We start from the raw sequence: 27,316 nt of genomic DNA on the forward strand, positions 1-27,316 counted from the left end.
GATACAATGATGTACGGGCGTGTCAGACCGACACATTGATGTACGGGTGCGTCAGACTGATACAATGATGTACGGGTGTGTCAGACCGATTCAATGATGTTCGGGTGTGTCAGACCGATACAATGATGTACGGGTGTGTCAGACCATTACAATGATGTACGGGTGTGTCAGACTGATACAGTGATGTACGGGTGTGTCAGACTGATACAATGATGTACGGGTGTGTCAGACCGATACAATGATGTACGGGTGTGTCAGACCGATACAATGATGTATGGGTGTGTCAGACCGATACAATGATGTACGGGTGTGTCAGACCATTACAATGATGTACGGGTGTGTCAGACCGATACAATGATGTACGGGTGTGTCAGACCATTACAATGATGTACGGGTGTGTCAGACTGATACAATGATGTACGGGTGTGTCAGACCGATACAATGATGTACGGGTGTGTCAGACCGATACAATGATGTACGGGTGTGTCAGACCGATACAATGATGTACGGGTGTGTCAGACCGATACAATGATGTACGGGTGTGTCAGACCGATACAATGATGTACGGGTGTGTCAGACCGATACAATGATGTACGGGCGTGTCAGACCGACACATTGATGTACAGGCGTGTCAGACTGATACAATGATGTACGGGCGTGTCAGACTGATACAATGATGTACGGGCGTGTCAGACCGATACAATGATGTACGGGCGTGTCAGACTGATACAATGATGTACGGGCGTGTCAGACTGATACAATGATGTACGGGTGTGTCAGACCGATACAATGATGTACGGGTGTGTCAGACCGATACAATGATGTATGGGTGTGTCAGACCGATACAATGATGTACGGGTGTGTCAGACCATTACAATGATGTACGGGTGTGTCAGACCGATACAATGATGTACGGGTGTGTCAGACCATTACAATGATGTACGGGTGTGTCAGACTGATACAATGATGTACGGGTGTGTCAGACTGATACAATGATGTACGGGTGTGTCAGACCGATACAATGATGTACGGGTGTGTCAGACCGATACAATGATGTACGGGTGTGTCAGACTGATACAATGATGTACGGGTGTGTCAGAGCGATGTACAGTTGTGTCAGACTGATATTATTTATGTACAGGTGTCTCAGGACAAGGTTACATTTAAACATTTTGGACTTTCCGATGTGTACTGAAACAGGAAGCAAGGAACAATATCCCGCATTGGTTCGGAAATGATTTTTATTTAAAAAAATAAATTTAGAGTACCCAATTCATTTTTTCCAATTAAGGGGCAATTTAGCGCTGCAAATCCACCTACCCAGCACATCTTTGGGGGCGAAACCCACGCAGACACGGGGAGAATGTGCAAACTCCACACGGACAGTGACCCAGAGCCGGGATCAAACCTGGGACCTCAGCGCCGTGAGGCGGCAGTGCTAACCACTGCTCCTCCGTGCTGTCCCTGACATGTTTTATTAAGTAAGAACGTCCCAGGGCAGCACGTGGCACAGTGGTTAGCACCGCTGCCTATGGTGCTTGAGGACCCGGGTTCGAACCCCAGCCCTGGGTCACTGCCCATGTGGAGTTTGCACATTCTCCCCCGTGTTTGCGTGGGTTTCGCCCCCACAGCCCAAAGATATGAAGGGTAGGTGGATTGGCCAGGCTAAATTGCCCCTTAATTGGAAAAAATAATTGGATACTCTAAATTTATTTTTAAAAAGTAAGAACGCCCCATACTCTTCCTGAAGGGATGATTTACGCCAATCCTTTGGTAGCGGCTACCCAATACGATTGGATCTTCTCCGCAAACGGTGAGTTCTGCATGGCTATTCATTCACAAAGGCATCGCAGCTGTCTGATTCTAATCTCATCACAAGTTGGTGAACCAGCGTGGAAATACTATTCGGTTTCCTCTACTCCAGCCCAGTGGTGTTGCTGCCAAACGCGACGGCAGCTCTACCACACAATACGGCTAAATCTGAACTGATAAGTCCACATCTAATGCTTTATTAACAGAGGGTGCCACTGGAGTGGTTTAAAAAGACAATGTCAGGCAATGAGAATTCTTATTCAGGCGAGCATCGATTTCAGCCTCCCTACCAGATGATAAAGGCTTGGCCGGGGGTTCGTGGCCTGAGCGGATTCACACCAAAATGTTCAAGGAGGATAAAAGCAAATTGCTGCGGACGCTGGAATCTGAAACAAAAACAGAAAATGCTGGACAATCTCAGCAGATCTGACAGCGCCTGTGGAGAGAGAGAGAAGGGAGCTAACGTTTCGAGTCTGGATGATTCTTTGCCAAAGGTGAAGGAACCGGAAACAGGTTGAAAGAGTAGCTAAACGGGTTTCTAATCGTGGCCGATGTCACAGTGTAAATCTAGGTGGGGGTATTGAGCGACCTGCCACAGTCGTGCTCAGGAGGTAGAGAGAGGATTTCCCCATTATTTATTTCCCCTGAGTTGGCCGAGGATTTTCCGTCACATAGCTCTCTGTTACTGGGGACGACGTTCAGTTATCCCGGGACTGTGGGCAATGGGTTCAGTGCACCAGCATGCCCTTTGTCTTAATTTTTAAAAGTTCTCGAGTGTCTTGCGCTGCTTCCTGAGATATAATCTTCTGTCCCGGAGGTTGGAGAAATGCCGGTTTCACTTATCTGGAGGGGCTGACGCCCTGTAACATGGTGTCGTGCAGAGTGGAGAAACCGGACTCTCCCTTTGTGATCTCCGCCGTCACGTGCAGCATCTCGTTGCAAGTTGCTGAGGGTATCTGGTGCAAGGGGCATTGTGTTAATGGTGGGCCCAGATCTGTTCCAGTTCAAACAATTCCTTGGGGCAGTCTGCCGAAAGAATGACCGGCGCCTCTTCCGTTATCAGAACGTCATCCTCAATCCGAATTCCCATTCCCCGGAATCTTGGCGGAGCTGTGGTGTCATCTTCCGGAATGTAGATTCCTGCAGCGGAAAGAACAATTCCAAAAGCAAATTTACCAGAGGCCTGGCGAAGGTTTGGAGTAAATTAGTCCCAGATAGTTGGGGAGGTCGGTGTGTGGACTGGTGTGCGCCCCCACACAGTGAATCCCAAATTAGTCCCAGATAGTTGGGGAGGTCGGTGTGGGGACTAGTGTGCGCCCCCACACAGTGAATCCCAAATTAGTCCCAGATAGTTGGGGAGGTCGGTGTGGGGACTAGTGTGCGCCCCCACACAGTGAATCCCAAATTAGTCCCAGATAGTTGGGGAGGTCGGTGTGGGGACTGGTGTGCGCTACCACACAGTGAATCCCAAAGTCACCGTTGAAGAAGCCAGGCATAGGGCGGCATGTGGCGCAGTGGTTAGCACTGGGACTGCGGCGCTGAGGACCCGGGTTTGAATCCCAATCCCACGGTGTCTGAGTGGGTTCCACCCATAGAACATACAAGTGCAGGAGGAGGCCATTCGGCCCATCAAGTCTGCAGCGACCCACTTAAGCCCTCACTTCCACCCTATCTTCGTAACCCAATAACCCCTCCTAGCATTTTTGGACACTAAGGGCAATTTATCATGGCCAACCCACCTAACCCGCACGTCGTTGGGCTGTGGGAGGAAACCGGAGCACCCGGAGGAAACCCCCGCACACACGGGGGAGGACGTGCAGACTCCACACAGACAGTGACCCAGCCGGGAATCGAACCTGGGACCCTGGAGCTGTGAAGCTGAATGAATGAATGAATGAATGAATATCGCTTATTGTCACAAGTAGGCTTCAAATGAAGTTACTGTGAAAATCCCCTAGTCGCCACATTCCGGCTCCTGTTTGGGGAGGCTGATACGGGAATTGAACCGTGCTGCTGGCCTGCTTTGGTCGGCTCTCAAAGCCAGCGATTTAGCCCTGTGCTAAGCCAGCCCCTAAATGAAGTTACTGTGAAAAGCCCCTAGTCGCCACATTCCGGCGCCTGTTCGGGGAGGCTGGTACGGGAATCGAACCGTGCTGCTGGCCTGCTTGGTCTGCTTTAAAAGCCCTGTGAGCTAAACAGCCCCTACATAGCTACAGTGCTATCCAGTTGTGCTACCGTGCTGCCCACACAACCCAAAGATGTGCAGATTGGGTGGATTGGCCACGCTAAATTGCCCCTTAATTAGGAAAAAAATATAATTGGGTACTCCAAATTTTAAAAAAAGATGTCGCCAGGCATTTTTCTGGGGGGGGGGGGGGGGGGGGGGGGGCCAAGAGAAAGGAGTGAGGGAGATAGAGAGAATGAAGGGAGAAAGAGGAGGACAGAGCAAAGGTGAGGTGTCGGTGGTGTACGGTCTCTGTAACTTTGGAATGCACCGAGGATCCGGTCCATGGCAGACGGTGGAATCTGAATTCAATAAAATCCAGAACGATGACCATGAAGCCATTGGCGATTGTCGGAAATACCCAGGGAAGGAAGTCTGCCGCTCTTACTCGGTCTGACCTACATGTGACTTCAGGTTCACAGCCAAGGGGGCAGCCCGGTGGCACAGTGGTTAGCACAGCTACCTCACAGCTCCAGGGACCCGGGTTCAATTCTGTCCTCGGGTGACTGTCTGCGTGGAGTTTGCACGTTCTCCCCGTGTGTCTGCGTGGGTTTGCTCCGGTTTCCACCCACGGGGGGAGGGGGCAAAGAGTATGGGTTGGCTATGGATGGAGTTTCGGAAAGGTGTCAAGTTTCGCCTTGAAAAGATCTGCTTAAGAGATGTGGAGCGGCTTAAAATGGGGAAGCTGGGGAAATGGAGGCCCTTACAAAGCCGAAGAGGGTGATGGATTTATATTTGATAGACAGGGCTGCTGAAGGGTATAACAGGAAAGGGGGGGGGGGGGAGTCTGAGACTTTCGGGACTGGTCCAATGGATGTACATCATTTTCTATTCTGTGTAATGCTTTAACCCAAAGGAGATTGGGACATTGCGGGAGGCGTGGAGGAAAGTTAGCGCGAACAATGTTGTAGTAATTCACGGGAGGCAGGAGTTCCGTCACCACACCAATATTTATTTACAATAACGATATTACAGGAGCAGCTACAAACAGTGCTGCTAGCAGTCCAGTCAACTTAGACTGGCTCACAAAGCCTACACAGGTGCTTATATGGGCCCTCCTCAATGAGCTATCATTGAGGGAGCTCATACTCCAATTGGCCAACTAATAAAGCCAATTGGAGTTCATTACAAATGTCTTTCCATAACCATGGTCCCTTGAAAACTTTCAACCACATTTCTTTTCCTGTGCCAACTAACATGGAGCTGATCTCCTCGCGGTACACAAAGGCAGCAAGTGGGGCAGAATGTTACTGATGTTATTATATTGCCAGCAAAATGTGACAGAAGTGGTTCTATTGGGGGACATTGCTGGAGGTATGGTCACGGGTTCTGTTTGCTGCGGTTCATAGAGACTCGTTTTAAGTAGACTCTGTAGACTGTTTGCTGTAGATTAACAGAGGAGAAATGGTGGCAGACTGATGGATATTTTGACAAACATGCTTTATTGCTATTAAATGTTCCAAGATTGTTCGGTGAAGTGAACCAGAAGGTCAACCCGTTATATTTTTGGTTAGGGTTAGGCGTCAGGAGCTCATCTGGATCGTGGACCTTGTACCGGCTGGGCAAGGCTCAGCTTTTCACCTTACCGCTAGTTTTGGGTTACTTACCAGGTTCGATTGTCACCACCATCCCTGGCTGGAGGGAGATGGACCGTGAGATGTCCGGCGTGTCGTGGACGTCCATCCCCAGGTAATGTCCTACGTGGTGTGGGCAGTAATTCCCAACGGTCTGCAGGGACAGAACAGAACAGCATTGGAAAGGGTGCAGAGGAGATTTACCAGGAGGTTGCCTGGTATGGAGGGAAGGTCTTACGAGGAAAGGCTGAGGGACTTGAGGCTGTTTTCGTTGGAGGGAAGAAGGTTAAGAGATGACTTAATTGAGGCATACAATCAGAGGATTAGATAGGGTGGACAGTGAGAGCCTTTTTCCTCGAATGGTGATGGCGAGCACGAGGGGACATAGCTTTAAATTGAGGGGATATAGATAGAGGACAGATGTCAGAGGTAGGTTCTTTACTCAGAGAGTAGTAAGGGCGAGGAATGCCCTGCCTGCAACAAGAGTGGACTCGCCAACATTAAGGGCATTTAAATGGTCATTGGATAGACATATGGATGATAAGGGAATAGTGTAGATGGGCTTTAAATTGGTTTCACAGGTTCGCGCAACATTGAGGGCCGAAGGGCCTGTACTGCGCTGTAATGTTCTATGTTCTAGAACTCTGCTGGGTTCATTGCTTAAACCTGGCCCTGTATTCTCTGGAGTTTAGAAGAATCATTAAAACATAAAAACTCCTGAGGGGCTTTGAGAGTGTTGACACAGTGACTGTCTCCACTGGCCGGGGAACCTAAAACACAGGGGGAGGGGAGGGGGGCTCAGTCTCAGAATATAAGAACTAGGAGCAGGAGTAGGCCATCTGACCCCTCGAGCTTGCTCCGCCATTCAGTGTGATCATGGCTGATCTTTTGTGGACTCATACATATAGAACATACAGTGCAGGAGGCCATTCGGCCCATCGAGTCTGCACCGACACACTTAAGCCCTCACGTTCCACCCTATTCCCGTAAACCAATAACCCCATCACACCTTTTTTTGGTTGCCAAGGGCAATTTATCACGGCCAATCCACCTAACCTGCACGTCTTTGGACTGTGGGAGGAAACCGGAGCACCCGGAAGAAACCCACGCAGACACAGGGAGAACGTGCAGACTCCGCACGGACAGTGACCCAGCGGGGAATCGAACCTGGGACCCTGGCGCTGTGAAGCCACAGTGCTAGCCACTTGTGCTACCCGTAAATGAGGGGGCGATCATTTAGGACTGAGATGAGGAGAAATTTCTTCACTCAAAGGGTTGTGAATCTTTGGATTTCGCGACCCCAGAGGGATTGTGGATTCTCCCATCGTTGAATATAGTTAAGGCCGGGATAGACAGATTTTTGGTCTCTCAGGGAATTAAGGAACATAGGAACAGGAGGCCATTCAGCCCCTCGAGTCTGTTCTGCCATTCAATGAGATCATGGCTGATCTGTGACCTAACTTCACAGACCTGCCTTTGGCCCATATCCCTTAATATCTTTGCTTAACAAAAATCTATATCTCAGATTTAAAATTAACAACTGTTCCAACTCCGATTGCTGTGTGCGGGAGAGAGTTTCAAACCGCTCCCACCCTTTAAGTGAAAAGGTTCTTCCTAACATCTCTCCTGAACAGTCTGGCTGTGATGTTTAGACTGTGCTCCCTAGTTTTAGTATCTCCAACCAGTGGAAATAGTTAATCTTTAGTTAGTCTGCATCAAGTCTGCTCCGCCATTCAATCATGGCTGATATGTTTCTCATCCCCATTCTCCTGCCTTCTCCCCATAACCCCTGATCCCCTTATTAATCAAGAACCTACATATCTGTCTTAGACACTCAGTGATTTGGCCTCCACGGCCTTCTGCGGCAAAGAGTTCCACAGATTCACCACCCTCTGGCTGAAGACATTCCCCCTTATCTCTGTTTTAAAGGATCGTTCCTTTAGTCTGAGATTGTGTCCTCTGGTTCTAGATTTTCCTACAAGTGGAAATGTAATTAAAAAAAAATAAATTTAGAGTACCCAATTATTTTTTCCCAGTTAAGGGGCAATTTAGTGTGGCCAATCCACCTACCCTGCACATCTTTGGTTTGTGGGGGCAAAACCCACGCAGACACGGGGACAATGTGCAAACTCCACACAGACAGTGACCCAGGGGTGGGATCGAACCCGGGTCCTCAGCGCCGTAGGCAGCAATGCTAACCACTGTGCCACATGTGGAAACATAATTAATTATTTCTGAACTGGTGTTTATGAGGGTTTGTTAATACAGGATAAGCATATTGAATTCAGTGGTGTATTCAGGAGAAACTTATTCACCCAAAGGGTGGTGATAATGAGAAATTTGCTATCGGCTAGAGGAGTTGATGCATTAAAATGAAGCGAGACAGATATAGGAAGGCAAAAGGAAGGATATGCTGATAGGGCGAGATGAGGAGGGGAGGGAGGAGACTCCAGCACGGACCTACGGGGCTGAATGACCTGTTCCTGGGCTGCACCACAGTGACAACCCTGGTAATTATAGACCTGTGAGCCTTACTTCGGTTGTGGGTAAAATGTTGGAAAAGGTTATAAGAGATAGGGTTTATAATCATCTTGAAAAGAACAAGTTGATTAGCGATACTCAACACGGTTTTGTGAAGGGTAGGTCATGTCTCACAAACCTTATTGAGTTTTTTGAGAAGGTGACCAAACAGGTGGATGAGGGTAAAGCTGTTGATGTGGTGTATATGGATTTCAGTAAGGCGTTTGATAAGGTTCCCCATGGTAAGCTATTGCAGAAAATAAGGAAGTATGGAATTGAAGGTGATTTAGCGGTTTGGATCAGTAATTGGCTAGCTGAAAGAAGACAGAGGGTGGTGGTTCATGGCAAATGTTCATCCTGGAGTTCAGTTACTAGTGGTGTACCGCAAGGATCTGTTTTGGGGCCACTGCTGTTTGTCATTTTTATAAACGACTTGGAAGAGGGTGTAAAAGGATGGGTTAGTAAATTTGCAGATGACACGAAGGTCGGTGGAGTTGTGGATTGTGCTGAAGGATGTTATAGGATACAGAGGGACATAGATAAGCTGCAGAGCTGGGCTGAGAGGTGGCAGATGGAGTTTAATGCGGAAAAGTGTGAGGTGGTTGACTTTGGAAGGAGTAACAGGAATGCAGAGTACTGGGCTAATGGCAAGATTCTTGGTAGTGTAGATGAACAGAGAGATCTCGGCATCCAGGTACATAAATCCCTGAAAGTTGCCACCCAGGTTAATAGGGCTGTTAAGAAGGCATATGGTGTGCTAGCCTTTATAAGCAGGGGGATTGAGTTTCGGAACCATAAGGTCATGCTGCAGCTGTACATAACTCTGGTGCGGCCACACCTGGAGTACTGCGTGCAGTTCTGGTCACCACATTATAGGAAGGATGTGGAAGCTTTGGAAAAGGTTCAGAGGGGATTTACTAGGATGTTGCCTGGTATGGAGGGAAGGTCTTACGAGGAAAGGCTCAGGGAATTGAGGTTGTTTTCGTTAGAGAGGAGAAGGCTGAGAGGTGACTTAATAGAGACATATAAGATAGTCAGAGGGTTAGATAGGGTGGACAGTGAGAGTCTTTTTCCTCGGATGGTGATGACCAACACGAGGGGACATAGCTTTAAATTGAGGGGTGGTAGATATAGGACAGATGTCAGAGGCAGTTTCTTTACTCAGAGAGTAGTAGGGGTGTGGAACGCCCTGCCTGCAACAGTAGTAGACTCGCCAACTTTAAGGGCATTTAAGTGGTCACTGGATAGATATATGGATGAAAATGGAATAGTGTAGGTCAGATAGGCTTCAGATGGTTTCACAGGTCGGTGCAACATCGAGGGCCGAAGGGCCCGTACTGCGCTGTAATGTTCTATGTTGTAGTGTTCTATGTACTATGACTGCAGCGGTTCAAGGTGGCTCACCACCATCTTCTCGTGGGGCTCATGAAAGATGGGCAATAAAAATGCCGAATTTGCCAGCGATGCTCACATCACGTGGAAGGGGTGGCATAAAGGCACAGTGGTTAGCACTGCTGCCTCACAGTGCCAGGGTCATAAGTTCGATTCCCAGCTTGGGTGACTGTCTGTGCGGAGTCTGCACGTTCTCCCCGTGTCTGCGTGGGTTTCCTCCGGGTGCTCCGGTTTCCTTCCACAGTCCAAAGACAGCCCTTGGTGTTGGGTAGAGTTACTGGGTTATGGGGATAGGGTGGAGTTGTGGGCTGGGTAGGGTGCGCTTTCCAAGAGCTGGTGCAGACTCGATGGGCCGAATGGCCTCCTTCTGCACTGTAAATTCTATGAAATCTATGAAAGTTTAGGTGGGGTCACGCGGGGCAGGGTAGGGTGCTCTTTCGGAGTGTCGGTGCAGACTCAATGGGCCGAATGGCCTCTTCCTTCTGCCTTGTAGGGATTCTATGAGGAATTAAAAACCCCGCCCTATTTGGGCACAGCAAGATTCCACAAACAAGAAGTCATCAGTGACCAGTTGAACTTAAAATGGCCCTTCCATACATCCAGCCATTCTAATCCACCTACTTTGTATTAAGTTGATCTTTTCTCTACACCTTGCTATAACTGTAACATTATATTCTGCAGTCTCTCCTTCGTTCCTTATGTACGGTCTGCATTGTTAGTATAGCATGCAAGAAACAATACTTTTCACTGCATACTAATATATGTGACAATAATAAATCAAATCAAATCAAATCAGGTAAGAAACAATAGGCAGGGGCTTGGGTTAATGTCTCACTCGACAGATGGCATGTGCCCAAGTCCAGGGGTGAACCTCTGTCAGCAGAGATAGTGCCACCAACTGAGTCACGGCTGACACTCAGTTTGTGTGCTCAAACTGGACTCTTTTTTTTTGCCGACAAAACATCATCTACACTCCAATAATAAAGCACAGGCTGTAAAGCATGCTGGCGCATCCTAAGATGCAAGTTGTGCAAGATGTGGATAGCACAATTGCTTCACAGCTCCAGGGTCCCAGGATCAATTTCCAGCTTGGGTCACTGTCTATGCGGAGTCTGCACGTTCTCCCCGTGTGTGCGTGGGTTTCCTCCGGGTGCTCCGGTTTCCTCCCACAGCCCAAAGATGCGCAGGTTAGGTGGATTGGCCATGCTAAATTGCCCTTAGTATTGGATGGGGTTACTGGGTTATGGGGGTAGGGTGGAGGTGTGGGCTTGGCTAGGGTGCTCTTTCCAAGAGCCGGTGCAGACCCGATGGGCCGAACGGCCTCCTTCTGCACTGTAAATTCTATGATTCCTGCACGGTGGTGCAGTGGTTAGCACTACTGCCTCATGGCGCCGAGGTCCCAGGTTCGATCCCGGCTCTGGGTCACTGTCCGTGTGGAGTTTGCACATTCTCCCCGTGTCAGCGTGGGTTTCGCCCCCACAACCCAAAAGATGCGCAGGGTAGGTGGATTGGCCACGCTAAATTGCCCCTTAATTGGAAAAAATGAATTGGGTATTTTATGAAAAAAAAAAGATGCAAGTTCCTTTTTTCTTTCCTTCGGATCTTAGATGAGTGCAGAGTGAGTCTCGCACTGCAGTCGCCCACACTAGGAGCTCCCAAACTCAGTGAGGTCACTGATGGAACAGAGAAAATCGGAGAGCGGTTTCAGCTGGGTTACTCAGATAGCCGGCAGTCATAGATAGGATATAATAAACCGGAGTGGGAGAAAGATAATGTGGGGCAACAGACAGCCCAGCCACGCTTTCTTTTGAAAAAAATTTAAAGAACCCAATTCATTTTTTACAATTAAGGGGCAATTTAGCGTGTTCAATCCACCTACCCTGTACATCTTTGGGTTGTGGGGGCAAAACCCACGCAGACACGGGGAGAATGTGCAAACTCCACACGGACAGTGACCCAGAGCCGGGATCGAACCTGGGACCTCGGCGCCGTGAGGCTGCAGTGCTAACCCACTGCGCCACCGTGCTGCCCTTAGCCCCGCTTTCTCAACCTCACCCCTCGCCTGAGGTGTGGTGACCCTCAGGTTAAACCACCACCAGTCAGCTCCCCCCCCCCATCAAAGGGGAAAGCAGCCTACGGTCATCTGGGACTGTGGCGACTTTACCGTACCTAACAGCACCTAAAAAGCAAAAACACAGCGGATGCTGGATATGTGAAATAAAAAGAGAAAATGCTGTAAAAACTCAGGTCTGGTAGTGTCTGGGAGAGAGGAGGTGGTTAGCACTGCTGCCTCACAATGCCAGGGGCCCGGGTTCGATTGCAGCCTCAGGTGACCGTCCGTGTGGAGTTTGCACATTCTCCCCGTGTCTGCTTGGGTTTCTTCCGGTTGTCCGGTTTCCTCCCACAGTTCAAAGATGTGCAGGTTAGGTGGATTGGCCATGATAAATTGTGTCCAAAGGTTAGGTGTGATTGCAGGAATAGAGCATGGCAGTCGGCCTAGGTAGGGTGCTCTTTCAGAGGGCTGGCACAGACTTGATGGGCCGAATTGCCTCCTTCGGCGCGGTAGGGATTCTACGATTCTATGGGAACAATGGAATGGCAATCAGTCATTTAGTGCTGACCCTTTGCTTTCCCCCAGTGGGTTACTAACTCAGCCACAACTGACCGCAGTGAGCTAAACCTATCAGTTTCTAAACGTGTCAGGCCTTGTCGTTAACCTTGTAGGCACTCCGCTGGCTTGATTTCGCCTGTAGGACCCCCAGCTCTTTCAGCTTCTGTCCGAGTACAGTCAGCATAAAAGCGTAGATGTTGTCCAGACTGACCCCTGGAGTGCAGAGGCTAAGGCAGGACTTCTGAACATCAAGGACGGCCTGGTACAGCTCAGACTGGGGCCCCGTGAATCTGCAACAGAACAAATAATTGTTAGCATCTTCTAGCAGGACACTAGAACATGGAACATAGAACGATACAGCGCAGTACAGGCCCTTCGGCCCACGATGTTGCACCGACATGGGAAGTCCATCTAACCTACACTATGCCATTATCATCCATATGCTTATCCAATAAACTTTTAAATGCCCTCAATGTTGGCGAGTTCACTACTGTTGCAGGTAGGGCATTCCACGGCCTCACCACTCTTTGCATAAAAAACCTACCTCTGACCTATATCTATTACCCCTCAATTTAAGGCTATGTCCCTTCGTGCTAGCCACCTCCAGACTCTCACTGTCCACTCTATCTAACCCTCTGATCATTTTGTATGCCTCTATTAAGTCATCTCTTAACCTTCTTCTCTCTAACGAAAACAACCTCAAGTCCATCAGCCTTTCCTCATAAGATTTTCCCTCCATACCAGGCAACATCCTGATAAATCTCCTCTGCACCCGTTCCAAAGCTTCCACGTCCTTCCTATAATGAGGCGACCAGAACTGTACGCAATACTCCAAATGCTGCCGTACCAGAGTTCTGTACAGCTGCAACATGACCTCATGGCTCCGGAACTCAATCCCTCTACCAATAAAGGCCAACACACCATAGGCCTTCTTCACAACCCTATCAACCTGGGTGGCAACTTTCAGGGATCTATGTACATGGACACCGAGATCATCCACACTACCAAGAATTTTACCATTTGCCAAGGATTTACCACTAGCGAGGGTTTTACAAGCTACGCAGGAGGCAGGTCCGAATTGGATGCACCGTACAGCACAGAAACAGGCCACTGGTCGTAACTGGTCAATACCAGCATTCATGAGCAGGGCGGGGGTCGGCAGATCTGCCGTCCTTAGCCAGTCTGGTCTACACGTGACTCCAGACCCACAGCAATGTGGTTAACTCTTAAAATGCCCTCTGGAATGGCCACTCGGTTCAAAGTTCAATTCGCGGTGGGCAACAAATGCTGGGCAAAAGCTTACCCTAGTCTTTTCCCTCATGTGCCTCTCCTTAAATGTAGTGAGTAGTTGGTCACACAGACAGAGGGCAGCAAGATGATTAATTTTACGTCAGTTCTAAAAGAAAATCTTCACAATGAACGAATATGAAATTTGATGCAAACTATTTGCATTGATTCAAAAACATCTGCAACGCTCCCTCGCCGAACTCCACAGGCACCGTGACCTAATTCCAGGCTGTCGGCGGCTCCTGCTCCCCCAGAACAAGCATGGATCGGCATTCCCATCGAACATGCAACCATCACGTGTGCAATGGCAGCCTCGATGTTTTTTAGCCTTTTGTTGTTGGCACTGTGTTACTATTGTAATACGCTCAATACAATACCCCTAATTGTACCAGCTTTGCCCAGCCTGTTTAACTAGGGCAGTTTTAAACAGGCAAATCGACTTTAATTACAAGTTGGAATGAGCTTTAACTGTTAAACATTGGAGCTTTGCTGGAGTTTGGTTCATACAGAGTTCTCTGCTACAGAATTTCAAATTAATTACATTTGATTTTGAAACTTTTAAGTATTTTCCAAACAGGCTTAGCTCAAGTTGGCTGGACAGCTGGTTCGTGATGCGGAGCGAGGTCAACAGCGTGGGTTCAATTCCCCGTACCGGCTGAGGTTATTCATGAAGGCTCCGCCTTCTCAACCTTGCCCCTTGCCTGAGGTGTGGTGACCCTCAGGTTAAACCACCACCAGTCAGCTCTCCCTCCTCAAAAGGGGAAAGCAGCCTATGGTCATCTAGAAACATAGAAAATAGCAGGAGGACATTCAGCCCTTCGAGCCTGCTCCACCATTTATTATGATCATGGATGACCATCCGGCTCAATAGCTGAATCACACTTTCCCCCATATCCTTCGATCCCCTTTGCCCCAGGTGTTATATTTAGCTGCTTCTTATAACATGCAATGTTTTGGCTTCAACTACTTCCTGTGGTAACGGATTCCACAGGCCGACCACTCTCTGGGTGAAGAAACTTCTCCTCATCTCTGTCCTCAATGGTTTATCCTGCATCTTTAGACTGTGACCCCTGGTTCTGGACACCCCCACCATCGGGAACATCTTTCCTGCATCCACCCTGTCTAGTCCTGTTAGAATTTTATCGGTTTCTATGTGATCCCCCCATATTCTTCTGAACTCCAGCGAATACAATTCTAACCGATTCAATCTCTACTCATACATCAGTCTCTCCATCCCAGGAATAAAGAACAAATAAAATGACAGCACAGGAACAGGCCCTTCGGCCCTCCAAGCCTGTGCTGACCATGCTGCCCGTCTAACCTAAAACCTGCTACACTTCTGGGGTCCGTATCCCTCTATTCCCATCCTATTCGTTTTTTTTGTCAAGATATCCCTTAAACGTCACTATCGTCCCTGCTTCCACCACCTCCTCCGGCAGCGAGTTCCAGGCACCCACTACCCTCTGTGTAAAAAAACTTGCCTCGTACATCTCCTCTAAACCTTGCCCCTCGCACCTTAAACCTATGCCCCCTAGTAATTGACCCCTCTACCCTGGGGAAAAGCCTCTGACTATCCTCTCTGTCCATGCCCCTCATAATTTTGTAGACATCTACCAGGTCGCAGACCAGCGTTATATTACAGGTTTATTAATTGAACTTAAATTCCAGCAGCTACCTTGGTGGGATTTTAATCCATGTCCCCAGAGTTCTGCCGAAGGATCATTTAGATGCGAGACGTTAAATCTGTTTCTCTCTCTCCACAGATGCTGCCAGGCTTGCTGAGTTTTTTTTTAAATTTAAATTTTTTACTCCATTCTTAAAGTTACAAAGCCAATGGGCAGAGTGGACAGGGCAAAGCGTTGCTTGCTCCAAAAACCAATTCAAATAGAATCGTGTTCATGGTCTCCACAAGGGAGACATAAGAACTAGGAGCAGGAGTCGGCCATCTGGCCCCTCGAGCCTGCTCCGCCATTCAATTAGATCATGGCTGATCTTTTGTGGACTCAGCTCCACTTTCCAGCCCGAACACCATAACCCTTAATCCCTTTATTCTTCAAAAACTATCTATCTTTACCTTAAAAACATTTAATGGAGGAGCCTCAACTGCTTCACTGGGCAAGGAATTCCATAGATTCACAACCCTTTGGGTGAAGAAGTTCCTCCTAAACTCAGTCCTAAATCTACTTCCCCTTATTTTGAGGCTCTGCCCCCTAGTTCTGCTTTCACCCGCCAGTGGAAACAACCTGCCCGCATCTATCCTATCTATTCCCTTCATAATTTTAAATGTTTCGATAAGATCCCCCCTCATCCTTCTAAATTCCAACCAGTACAGTCCCAGTCTACTCAACCTCTCCTCATAATCCAACCCCTTCAGCTCTGGGATTAACCTAGTGAATCTCCTCTGCACACCCTCCAGCGCCAGTACGTCCTTTCTCAAGTAAGGAGACCAAAACTGAACACAATACTCCAGGTGTGGCCGCACTAACACCTTATACAATTGCAGCATAACCTCCCTAGTCTTAAACTCCATCCCTCTAGCAATGAAGGACAAAATTCCATTTGCCTTCTTAATCACCTGTTGCACCTGTAAACCAACCTTCTGTGACTCATGCACTAGCACACCCAGGTCTCTCTGCACAGCAGCATGCTTTAATATTTATTTAAATAATAATCCCGTTTGCTGTTATTCCTACCAAAATGGATAACCTCACATTTGTCAACATTGTATTCCATCTGCCAGACCCGAGCCCATTCACTTAACCTATCCAAATCCCTCTGCAGACTTCCGGTATACTCTGCACTTTTCGCTTTACCACTCATCTTAGTGTCATCTGCAAACTTGGACATTTTGCACTTGGTCCCCAACTCCAAATCATCTATGTAAATTGTGAACAATTGTGGGCCCAACACGGATCCCTGAGGTTATCCAGCATTTGCCGGTTTAATTCCCCACAGCATTAGCTGGGCGCTTGGGTTACTATTCAGTGACACTAGCACTGTCTCCCTCTTTAAGGAAATGCTAGACAGTACACCGGGTAGAAGGGAATGGGAGAATATATTGAACAGACGAGACGAGGCGGCTAATCTGGAGTACAAACACGGACGTGGAACTGTTGGGTTGGATTGTCTTTGTCTGTGCTGTATATTGAAAATAACTCTGCTAGTTGGCTGAAGTTCACAGCCTTCCACTTCTCCCCTGTAGGCACTGTCTCAGGCTGGGGTATATACCCACTGACACCTGTACCTCCGCACACCTCCTGCTTTCTCCCACACATCTGACATTCAACTGAATCAGGACAATAGTCCGATCCTATCCACACATGGACATGGGGAAGTCACTGGTTAAGGAGTGGGGATCCTGGGCGGACTTCTCTCTCCGTTACCGCGTGTCACTGGTGTGTGAAGGCCTCCAGTGTGGTCTTACATAGAACAGTACAGCACAGAACAGGCCCTTCGGCCCTCGATGTTGTGCCGAACAATGATCACCCCACTTAAACCCACGTAACCCGTAACCCAACAATCCCCCCATTAACCTTACACTACGGGCAATTTAGCATGGCCAATCCACCTAACCCGCACATCTTTGGACTGTGGGAGGAAACCGGAGCACCCGGAGGAAACCCACGCGCACACGGGGAGGACGTGCAGACTCCACACAGACAGTGACCCAGCCGGGAATCGAACCTGGGACCCTGGAGCTGTGAAGCATTGATGCTAACCACCATGCTACCGTGAGGCCCCAAAGGTCTTGGCTGAGAGTGCGTACTGAAGCTCCGTGTTTTGAACGGCGAGTAGTTGCCCAATGATTGATTACATGGTTGGCAGCTACTTTGCAATATAGACCATCGGACACTGTGGGGCCAACTTTCCTTACTCCGTCTGGAAGCACAATGGAATCGGGCTGGTGCCACAACTCTGGGCCCTGATTTCCTCTGGGGGCTCATGTGAATGGCTGAGGCCAGCGCTAAGGGCTCATTCTAGCTGCACTGAGCTTACTGAGGGTTTGGAGGTGCCCGGCCTTCTGGCTCCGAAGGATCCAGGGGTAGGGTAAGACATGAATGAGGCCATTAGGAGCACAGAATCAAGGACATGGGAGTAACACCAGAGGCAGAATTTAATGTTACCCTCCAGTGGGATTGCAGGTCGGGTGGGGGTGGGCCGGGGGTCTATTTAGTTCCCTCCGGGCCCCTGCCCATCCCAACCTCTTCAAACTGTTAAGGTGGAATGGGCCAGCCGTCCACCTTGCCCTGACCGAGGGCCGTAAGTAGCCAATTAATTAATTAATGACCACTGAAGGGCTGTTCCCCACCCAGCGTCAATGTTCAGGTTGGTGGGAGAGTTGGAGGGCACCTCTATCAGTATCCACTGCAAGTGCTGCCTTGCCCGCAGCCTCGCCACCCCCTCTCTGCCCAATCCCTCCTGGGCCTCATGGAAATTCTTAAAGGAAAATATGGGCGGGAAGGGTGGAGGGTGTGTGAGCAACGAGGGGACTGGGAGGGATGAGGGCTGTGGGAGTGGCATGTGAGGGGCCGGGAAGGGTGGGGGTGCCTTTTGTGTGCCTGGGGAGGGTGGGGGCGGTGGGTGAGGGGCCGGGGGTTGTTGGTTAAGGGGCCGGGAGGGTGAGGGTGGGGGGGGGGTGGAATGTGTTGTCGGGGGGGGGCGTGTGTGTGTGTGTGTGGGGCCAGGGAGGATGAGGGTGGGGGGTGGCCTTTGTGTGTGGCCAGGGTGGGTGGGGTCTGACGTTTGTGGCCAGGGAGTGTGAGGGTGGGATGTGTGGGGCCAGGGAGAGGGTGGGTGTGTGTGTGGCCAGGAAGGGTGGGGGTGGGGTGTGTGGCCAGGAAGGGTGGGGATGGGGTGTGGGGCCAGGGAGGGGGAGGGTGGGGTGTGTGGGGCCAGGGTGAGGGTGGGGTCATGGAGGGTGAGGGTGGGGTGTGTGGGGCCAGGGAGGGTGAGGGTGGGGTGTGGGGCCAGGGAGGGTGGGGGTGGGGTGTGTGGGGCCAGGGAGGGGGAGGGTGGGGTGTGTGGCCATGGAGGGTGAGGGTGGGGGGCCAGGGAGGGAGAGGGTGGGGTGTGTGGCCAGGGAGGGTGGGGAGAGTGGCCAGGGAGGGTGGGGGTGGGGTGTCTGGCCAGGGAGGGTGGGGGTGGGGTGTGTGGCCAGGGAGGGTGGGGTGTGTGGCCAGGGAGGGTGGGGTGTGTGGCCAGGGAGGGGGAGGGTGGGGTGTGTGGCCATGGAGGGTGAGGGTGGGGGGCCAGGGAGGGCGAGGGTGGGGTGTGTGGCCAGGGAGGGTGGGGTGTGTGGCCAGGGAGGGTGGGGGTGGGGTGTCTGGCCAGGGAGGGTGGGGGTGGGGTGTGTGGCCAGGGAGGGTGGGGGTGGGGTGTGTGGCCAGGGAGGGTGGGGGTGGGGTGTCTGGCCAGGGAGGGTGGGGGTGGGGTGTGTGGCCAGGGAGGGTGGGGGTGGGGGTGGGGTGTGTGGCCAGGGAGGGCGAGGGTGGGGGTGGGGTGTGTGGCCAGGGAGGGTGGGGGTGGGGGTGGGGTGTGTGGCCAGGGAGGGTGGGGTGTGTGGCCAGGGAGGGTGGGGGTGGGGTGTGTGGGGCCAGGGAGGGTGGGGGTGGGGTGTGTGGCCAGGGAGGGTGGGGGTGGGGTGTGTGGGGCCAGGGAGGGTGGGGGTGGGGTGTGTGGCCAGGGAGGGTGGGGTGTGTGGCCAGGGAGGGTGGGGGTGGGGTGTGTGGCCAGGGAGGGTGGGGTGTGTGGCCAGGGAGGGTGGGGGTGGGGTGTGTGGCCAGGGAGGGTGGGGTGTGTGGCCAGGGAGGGTGGGGGTGGGTGGGGTGTGTGGCCAGGGAGGGTGGGGTGTGTGGCCAGGGAGGGTGGGGTGGGGGTGGGGTGTGTGGCCAGGGACGGTGGGTGAATCCAAACTCAGTCTCACCTTCCATTGACAGGCCAGACCCGAGTGACATCACTGACATAGCCGGAATACTCGCAGCCTCCATCCAATAAGACCATCTCCCCATCCTGGTAAAATAGAGAAGTCAGTGAGTTAATACAGGGACAAGTGGAGACCAGTTCAGCCCCTCCTGACTGTTCAATTATACCACGGCTCATTCATATCCTGTCTACATTTACCCACCTTCGTTCCGTCGCCCCAATATATTGGCCCGACAAAATCTCTCAAGCACAATATTAGATTTTCTGTTGACCTGGAGCTTTAGCAGCTGATTGGAGGAGCGAGCTCCAGATTTCTATGAATCGGTGGTGAAAAGCTTTCTGGTGTCATTTCCGTACAGCCTGGCTCTCCCACTAAGATTAGACCCCTTATTGTAGACCAGGGGTGGGCAAACTTTTCCGTGCAAGGGCCACATTCAGAAATTCACAATTTTAAAGGGCCGCATAGTATATTAAGTAAAATAATTACTTCACCCGGTTATGATTCTGGGCGCCTCATATAGAACATAGAACAGTACAGCACAGAACAGGCCCTCGGCCCTCGACGTTGTGCCGAGCAATGATCACCCTACTCAAGTCAACGTATCCACCCTATACCAGTAAGTAACCCAACAGCCCCCCCCCATTAACCTTAACGTATCCACCCTATACCAGTAAGTAACCCAACAGCCCCCCATTAACCTTAAAAAAACATTAAAAATTAAAAAGAAAAAATTTTTTTTAAATAAAAAAAAAATAAAAAAATGACTTGGTGGGCCGCATAAAGACCTTTGGCGGGCCACATGCGGCCCGCAGGCCGTAGTTTGCCCACCCCTGTTGTAGACCCTCCCATCGGAGCAAATACTTGCTCTGTATCTACTTTTTGGCTGTATTAACATTTCCTTTCTAGCTTGTTAACGTCCCTGCCTCTGAGCCAGGAGCTTCGAGTCTCTCTCCAGGGCTTGATGTCCAAGGAAGGTGGGTTCATATTGCAGCCAAACAGGTTGAGAATTAACCTTCCAAACACACAGATGACAGGCGGGAAGAGCGGGAGAGATTCCTGGTCAGGAATGGGATGGGAAGAATGTTTCTTTTTAAATTTAGTACCCAATTATTTTTTCCATTTAAGGGGCAATTTAGAGTGACGAATCCACTTACCCCGCACATCTTTGGGTTGTGTACCCAATTCATTTATTTCCAATTAAGGGGCAATTTAGCGTGGCCAATCCACCTAGCCTGCACATCTTTGTGTTGTGGGGGTGAGACCCGCGCAGACACGAGGAGAATGTGCAAACTCCACACGGACAGTGACCCAGGGCCAGGATCGAACCTGGGTCCTCAGCGCCGTAGTCTGCAGTGCTAACCACTATGCCACGTGCTGCCCTACCTGTGATGGGTTTTGCTTGATTAGAGATAGAGGAGCTATCAGCCAGAAGTTAAAGTGTTTCCTTTTATTTTTGGTGTGTGTGGGGCCAGGGAGGATGAGGGTGGGGGGTGGCACACCCCGTACTCCCTCCACTCTATTCCCTAGCTGCCTATAAACTAAGTTCTCTGTCCCGTTGTAACATTGCCATGCCTCCTGTTTCCTCCCCCTCCATCCTATTTCCCTCCCCCCTTACTGCTGACGTTCAATTTTCCTTGAAGTAGTCTATGAACGGCTGTCATCTCTGTGCAAACCCTTGAATTGATCCTCTCAAAGCAAATTTAATTTTCTCCAGACTGAGAAAGCCTGCCATATCGCTGACCCACATTCCTGACTTGGGGGGCTCCGAGCCCCCCCTCCCCCTCCTCAGCAAGATCCGTCTCCGGGCCACCAGGGAGGAGAAGGCCAGGCCTCCCTCTCTCTCCCCCCTCCCCTCCCGCCCTTTGCCCCCGAATCTTCCGATACCCCAAATATTGCCAATTCTGGACTCGGAGTCACCCTCCCTTAGAACATAGAACGATACAGTGCAGTACAGGCCCTTCGGCCCTCGATGTTGCACCGACATGGAAAAAAACTAAAGGCCATCTAACCTACACTATGCCCTTATCATCCATATGCTTATCCAATAAACTTTTAAATGCCCTCAATGTTGGCGAGTTCGCTACTGTTGCAGGTAGGGCATTCCACGGCCTCACCACTCTTTGCGTAAAAAACCCACCTCTGACCTCTGTCCTATATCTATTACCCCTCAATTTAAGGCTATGTCCCCTCGTGCTAGCCACCTCCATCCACGGGAGAAGGCTCTCACTGTCCACCCTACCTAACCCTCTGATCATTTTGTATGCCTCTATTAAGTCACCTCTTAACCTTCTTCTCTCTAACGAAAACAACCTCAAGTCCATCAGCCTTTCCTCATAAGATTTTCCCTCCATACCAGGCAACATCCTGGTAAATCTCCTCTGCACCCGTTCCAAGGCTTCCACGTCCTTCCTATAATGAGGCGACCAGAACTGTACGCAATACTCCAAATGCGGCCGTACTAGAGTTTTGTACAACTGCAACATGACCTCATGGCTCCGGAACTCAATCCCTCTACCAATAAAGGCCAACACACCATAGGCCTTCTTCACAACCCTATCAACCTGGGTGGCAACTTTCAGGGATCTATGTACATGGACACCGAGATCCCTCTGCTCATCCACACTACCAAGAATTTTACCATTAGCCAAATATTCCGCATTCCTGTTATTCTTTCCAAAGTGAATCACCTCACACTTCTCCACATTAAACTCCATTTGCCACCTCTCAGCCCAGCTCTGCAGCTTATCGATGTCCCTCTGTAACCTGCAACATCCTTCTGCACTGTCTACAACTCCACCGACTTTAGTGTCGTCTGCAAATTTACTCACCCATCCTTCTGCGCCCTCCTCTAGGTCATTTATAAAAATGACAAACAGCAACGGCCCCAGAACAGATCCTTGTGGTACGCCACTCGTAACTGAACTCCATTCTGAACATTTCCCATCAACTACCACTCTCTGTCTTCTTTCAACTAGCCAATTTCTGATCCACATCTCTAAATCACCCTCAATCCCCAGCCTCCGTATTTTCTGCAATAGCCAACCGTGGGGAACCTTATCAAACGCTTTACTGAAATCCATATACACCACATCATATACACCTTCTAGGACATCTGACATACCGTCCCCAAATCCCTGCCAGAATCCCCTTAATTTCCGAATGCCCAAAACATATGCACATGGTTAGCCGGGCTACCCCCACACCATCCACCTCCTCAACAAACCTGCTCATCCAGGCCACCGCCATGTGGGCCCTGTTGACCACCTTGAACTGGATCAAGCTAAGCCAGGCACAAGACGAGGATGAATGAACTCTCTGCAGGGCTTTTCCCCACGGCTCGAATTCTATCTCTCCTCCCAGCTCCTCTTCCCACTTCCTCTTCACCTCCCTAATGGGGGCCCCTTCCCACTCCATCAACTCCTTGTATCCCTCCAAGCCTTTTATTTTGTTAAGCATTGCTTAACTGGTAACTGTAAGCTGTATTTTGGTGATGCTAAGGTAACTTAGTGCTGTGTAAATAATAAAGTTAGTTTTAATAAACTACATTCCTATTTGTGCGTAGAATCACACCTGGAGTGAAGTATCCTTTCCTCACAGTTTTGCAAGTTTGAAAAGAGTGTTGGGGCTTTTGTTGGGGTCTGATAAATAAAGTAACTGCTCTGTTAACAGGACGCAGACCAGTTGATGAAGTCAAACCGAAGACACAAAGCCTTTCCTTGCGGAGAGAGTTTATTGACTTTGTTCAGTGCCCCAGCTATCCCCTCTATATACTCGTTTAATAAAACGAACAATCAATAAATTAAACAAATATGGCAGGGGAGACAGCCTAGGGTGGGACACCACCAGTAAAACAAAACATCTTACTAAATAAACCAAAATATAATTCCCGGGGGCGACGATGCACTCCAGCCCCCGCAGCGCCCACGTGTGCGGAGTGCATGAAGTGTGCCAGTGGATTCCTCTACTTATATGTGTTCAAATACCCATCGCCCGTTTCCCTTAACAATACAATTGGCAATCAATCCTGAACAACATAATCGACATTAACAAACCGTAATAGTGTAATTGAAACGATATTGACAGACTACATGCTTACCTTAATCATCTGGTTATTTTTCACATAATGCAGCGTATTGGAGCGATTGCCACCAGCTACTACGGGAGGGTAGGCCAGGAGGTCTGCTCCACGAGCTCGACACTCAAAGTCAAACTGCAATTGAAAAGTATTTTGAAGTTGTAAGTCATCAAAGATTCTTAGACCAAACTTAAGACTCCACAGAATCCCTACACTGCAGAAGGAGGCCATTTGGCCCATTCAGTCTGCACCAACCCTCCGAAAGAGTACCCGACACCAGCCCACTACACCGCCCTATCACTGCAATCCCACCCAACCTGCACATTTTTGGACACGAAGGGGCAAGTTAGCATCGCTGTCATCTGCCATTGCATTGCCCGAACGAAGGGCGTGAGCGAATTCAGTCGTAACAGAATCTCTACACTGCAGGAGGCCATTCGGTCCATTGAGTCTGAAAGAGCACATTACCTAGCCCCATTCACCTGCCCTACCCCCGTAACCTGCACATCTTTGGACACTAAGGGGCAAATTAGCACGGCCAATCTACCTAACCTGCACGTCTTTGGACTGTGGGAGGAAAATGGACCACCCGGCAGAAACCCACGCACACACGGGGAGAACGTGCAGACTCCGCACAGACAGTGACCCAAGGCCGGAATCGAACCCGGGTCCCTGGTGCTGTGCGGCAGCAGTGCTAACCGCTGTGCCACCCGGGATAGCAGGACTGACATATGTGGAAATACTGGATCGAATGGACTTGTCCTCCCTGGAGTTTAGAAGAATGAGAGAGGATTTTGTAAGAACATTAAAGACAGTTAAATGGTGGCCCTTCAGTTGGCACTTTACCAAACATCAATTCGGTGGGTCAGCTTGGCCTTAGTGATAATATTTCCACAATGTTGATGGGTTTAAAAAGCCGGTAGGATGATTCAGTGACTGATATGGGGTGAACCAACACTCATGACCAAGCTACTCTGGTTTGAAACACAATATCGCGGGGCCTTGGGTAGGATTAAAAACAACATTTAAAACCTTGGCAGTCAAAACTCAATCCTCCATGTCGATCATCAGTTAATCTCTTACCACTTGAAAACCGTAGTAAATTAATTTTGTCGCTTGCCAGTACAGAATTTGCTTATTGCTGGGGAGTGAGATATGTGGAAGCTTTTGGACTTGCACTCATCAGGACACTTTGCCAGAATAGCAAAATATGAGGGGGAGAACAACAATTTATACTGTACGGGAAGAGAGTGTTGATTGGTTGGCAAGTGGACTGCTTGGCAGAGGTTTGGCCATGGAGCATGCACCAGTTGATGGTGACTGACAGTTAACTGCCAAGCATTGTGATACATTTGATAGGCCCTACTAATAAGCTAATACTTATTTGTTTATTTATTCCACGCACATCTGGCTGCTACCGCTGATAAAAGCATCAACAAAAAAAAAAGTTGCTGCTTACCTTTGCATAAATATAGGACTCATCAACTGGAGCCTTGGATGAAAGAATTGTGCTGATGAATGCCTGAAAATAAACAGCCAGCCTTGGATCAGCACCTCAGTAAGTTGGAAACTTTGCAAAATACAGAACAGCAGTAATGGAACATGTTAATCAGAGAACCAGAGGGGCTGGGGTCAGTATACACAGTTTGGAATGCACTGTGTCCCTTTCCCAGGGGGTAAAGCAAGTTTAGCTGTGGAATGACAGTGTGCCAATCTGTGCAGGCTATCCACTGTGAAACTCGTGGGCTGCGTTGTTCTAGACAGGCGGCTCGGAGCATGCTCATTCCCTTGCACATCTTAATGGGAAGCTAATTGCCTGCTTTAGGAAGCCCTGTCTGAATGCAGCTGGGAAACCGGTCTGTTAAACTCAGATACCCAAAGTCTCCCCATCAGCCTAACCGGCGATCCTTAAACAGGCCAAACCTCACAATAGAGGGACAGGCAGTGTTGAGGAAGGGGAGAGGCTGCAGAAGGATCTAGGCAGGCTAGGAGAGTGGACAAAGAAGTGACAGATGGAAACCAATGTAGAAAGGTTATGCAGTTTGATTGGAAGAATAGGGGCATAAACTATTATCAAAATGGGGAAAGGCTTCAGAAATCAGAATCACAAAGGGACTTGGGAGTCCTAGTTCAGAATTCTCTTAAGATTAACATGCAGGTTCAGTCGGCAGTTAGGAAGGCATACATTTCGAGGGGGATACTAGACCAGGGATGTACTGCGGACGCTGTATGAGGCTCTGGTCAGACCCCATTTGGAATATTGACAACAGTTTTGGGCCCTGTATCTAAGGAAGGATGTGCTGGGCCTTGGAAAGGGTCCAGAGGAGGTTCACAAGAATGATCCCTGGAATGAAGAGCTTGTCGTATGAGGAATGGTTGAGGACTCTGGGTTTGTACGCAATGGAGTTTAGAAGGATGGGGGGGGGGGGGGTTCCTCATTGAAACGTACAGGATACTGCGAGACCTGGATAGAGTGGACATGGAGAGGATGTTTCCACTTGTAGGAAAAACTAGAACCCAAGGGCACAATCTCAGACTGAAGGGACGATCCTTTAAAGCTGAGATGAGGAGGAACATCTTCAGCCAGAGGGGGGTGAATCGGAGGAACTCTTTGCCACAGAAGGCTGTAGAGACCAGATTATGGAGTGTCATTATAAAAAAATAGATTTACAGCACCACTTTATTTTGTTTTTCCAATTAAGGGGCAATTTAGCATGGCCAATCCACCTACCCTGCACAGCTTTCAGTTGTGGGGGGGAGACCCACCAAACACGGACAGTGATCTGGGACAGGGATTGAACCCGGGTCCTCAGAGCCACGAGGCAGCAGAGCTAACCACTGTGACCTAAGTCACTGAGTGTTTTTAAGACAGAGATAGATAGGATTCTTGATAAATAAGGGGATCAGGGGTTACGGGGAGAAGGCAGGAGAATGGGGATGAGAAACATATCAGCCTGAGTTTAGGAGGAACTTCTTCACCCAAAGGGTTGTGAATCTATGGAATTCCTTGCCCAGTGAAGCAGTTGAGGCTCCTTCATTAAATGTTTTTAAGATAAAGATAGATAGTTTTTTGAAGAATAAAGGGATTAAGGGTTATGGTGTTCGGGCCAGAAAGTGGAGCTGAGTCCACAAAAGATCAGCCATGATCTAATTGAATGGCGGAGCAGGCTCGAGGGGCCAGATGGCCGACTCCTGCTCCTAGTTCTTATGATTGAATGGTCTAATTCTGCTCCCATATCTTATGGTCTTATATTGGGGTTGAGGTTGAAAGATAGTTTAAGAGTAGCAATGCTGATGGGGTTTGAGTTAAGGCTTTTGTTTGTGTTTTATCTTGTGGAGGCTTTTTATTAAAAAGTTGTTGTTTCGAGTGTTGTGTGGCATCATTACACTAGTTTGAAGCTTTTGTATTCGGAATCATTCGGAATGTTTTTTTTAATAAACAGTTTATTGAGGTATTTATGGCTTTACAACAACAACAAAGTAAACAATGTACATGAATTTATAAACATAGTGCAAAAGCCGTCTTCCTCCCTTACAGATCCCACCTTTACTAACCCCCTACTCTAAACTAAGCCACCCCCCACCCCTTCTGCTGACGATTAATTTGCCGCAAAGAAGTGGACGAACGGCTGCCACCTCCGGGTGAACCCTAACATTGACCCTCTCAAGGCGAACTTGATTTTCTCCAAACAGAGAAAGCTAGCCATGCCCGATAGCCAGGTCTCCGACTTCGGGGGCTTTGAGTCCCTCCAAGCTAATAGTATCCGTCTCCGGGCTACCAGGGAAGCAAAGGCCAGAAGAAGAAGAACAAAGAAAATTACAGCACAGGAACAGGCCCTTTGGCCCTCCCAACCTGCGCCGATCCAGATCCTTTATCTAAACCTGTCGCTTATCTTAC

The 27,316-nt window shown here is 49.5% G+C and overlaps 1 protein-coding gene across 2 annotated transcripts in view; it reads right to left on the reverse strand.

Moving 5' to 3' along the window:
• Positions 1-1,989: 1,989 nt before the first annotated feature.
• The window catches only part of xpnpep3 (X-prolyl aminopeptidase 3, mitochondrial), a 44,856-nt gene continuing 19,529 nt past the window's right edge, over positions 1,990-27,316 (reverse strand). The window contains exons 5-10 of one of the 2 annotated variants that reach the window (XM_038783482.1): positions 24,878-24,940; positions 23,440-23,553; positions 19,344-19,429; positions 12,345-12,423; positions 5,644-5,764; positions 1,990-2,952 (exon numbers count right to left, since the gene is read on the reverse strand). In XM_038783482.1, the coding sequence (XP_038639410.1) occupies positions 2,789-2,952; positions 5,644-5,764; positions 12,345-12,423; positions 19,344-19,429; positions 23,440-23,553; positions 24,878-24,940 (627 nt within the window). In that variant the 3' untranslated portion in view covers positions 1,990-2,788. Of the gene's footprint in view, positions 2,953-5,643; positions 5,765-12,239; positions 12,424-19,343; positions 19,430-23,439; positions 23,554-24,877; positions 24,941-27,316 lie in introns of both variants that reach the window. The other variant, XM_038783481.1, reaches the window with a different exon arrangement.

The sequence above is a fragment of the Scyliorhinus canicula genome, chromosome 23 (genome assembly GCF_902713615.1).
Source record: "Scyliorhinus canicula chromosome 23, sScyCan1.1, whole genome shotgun sequence".
Classification (NCBI taxonomy): Eukaryota; Metazoa; Chordata; class Chondrichthyes; order Carcharhiniformes; family Scyliorhinidae; genus Scyliorhinus; species Scyliorhinus canicula.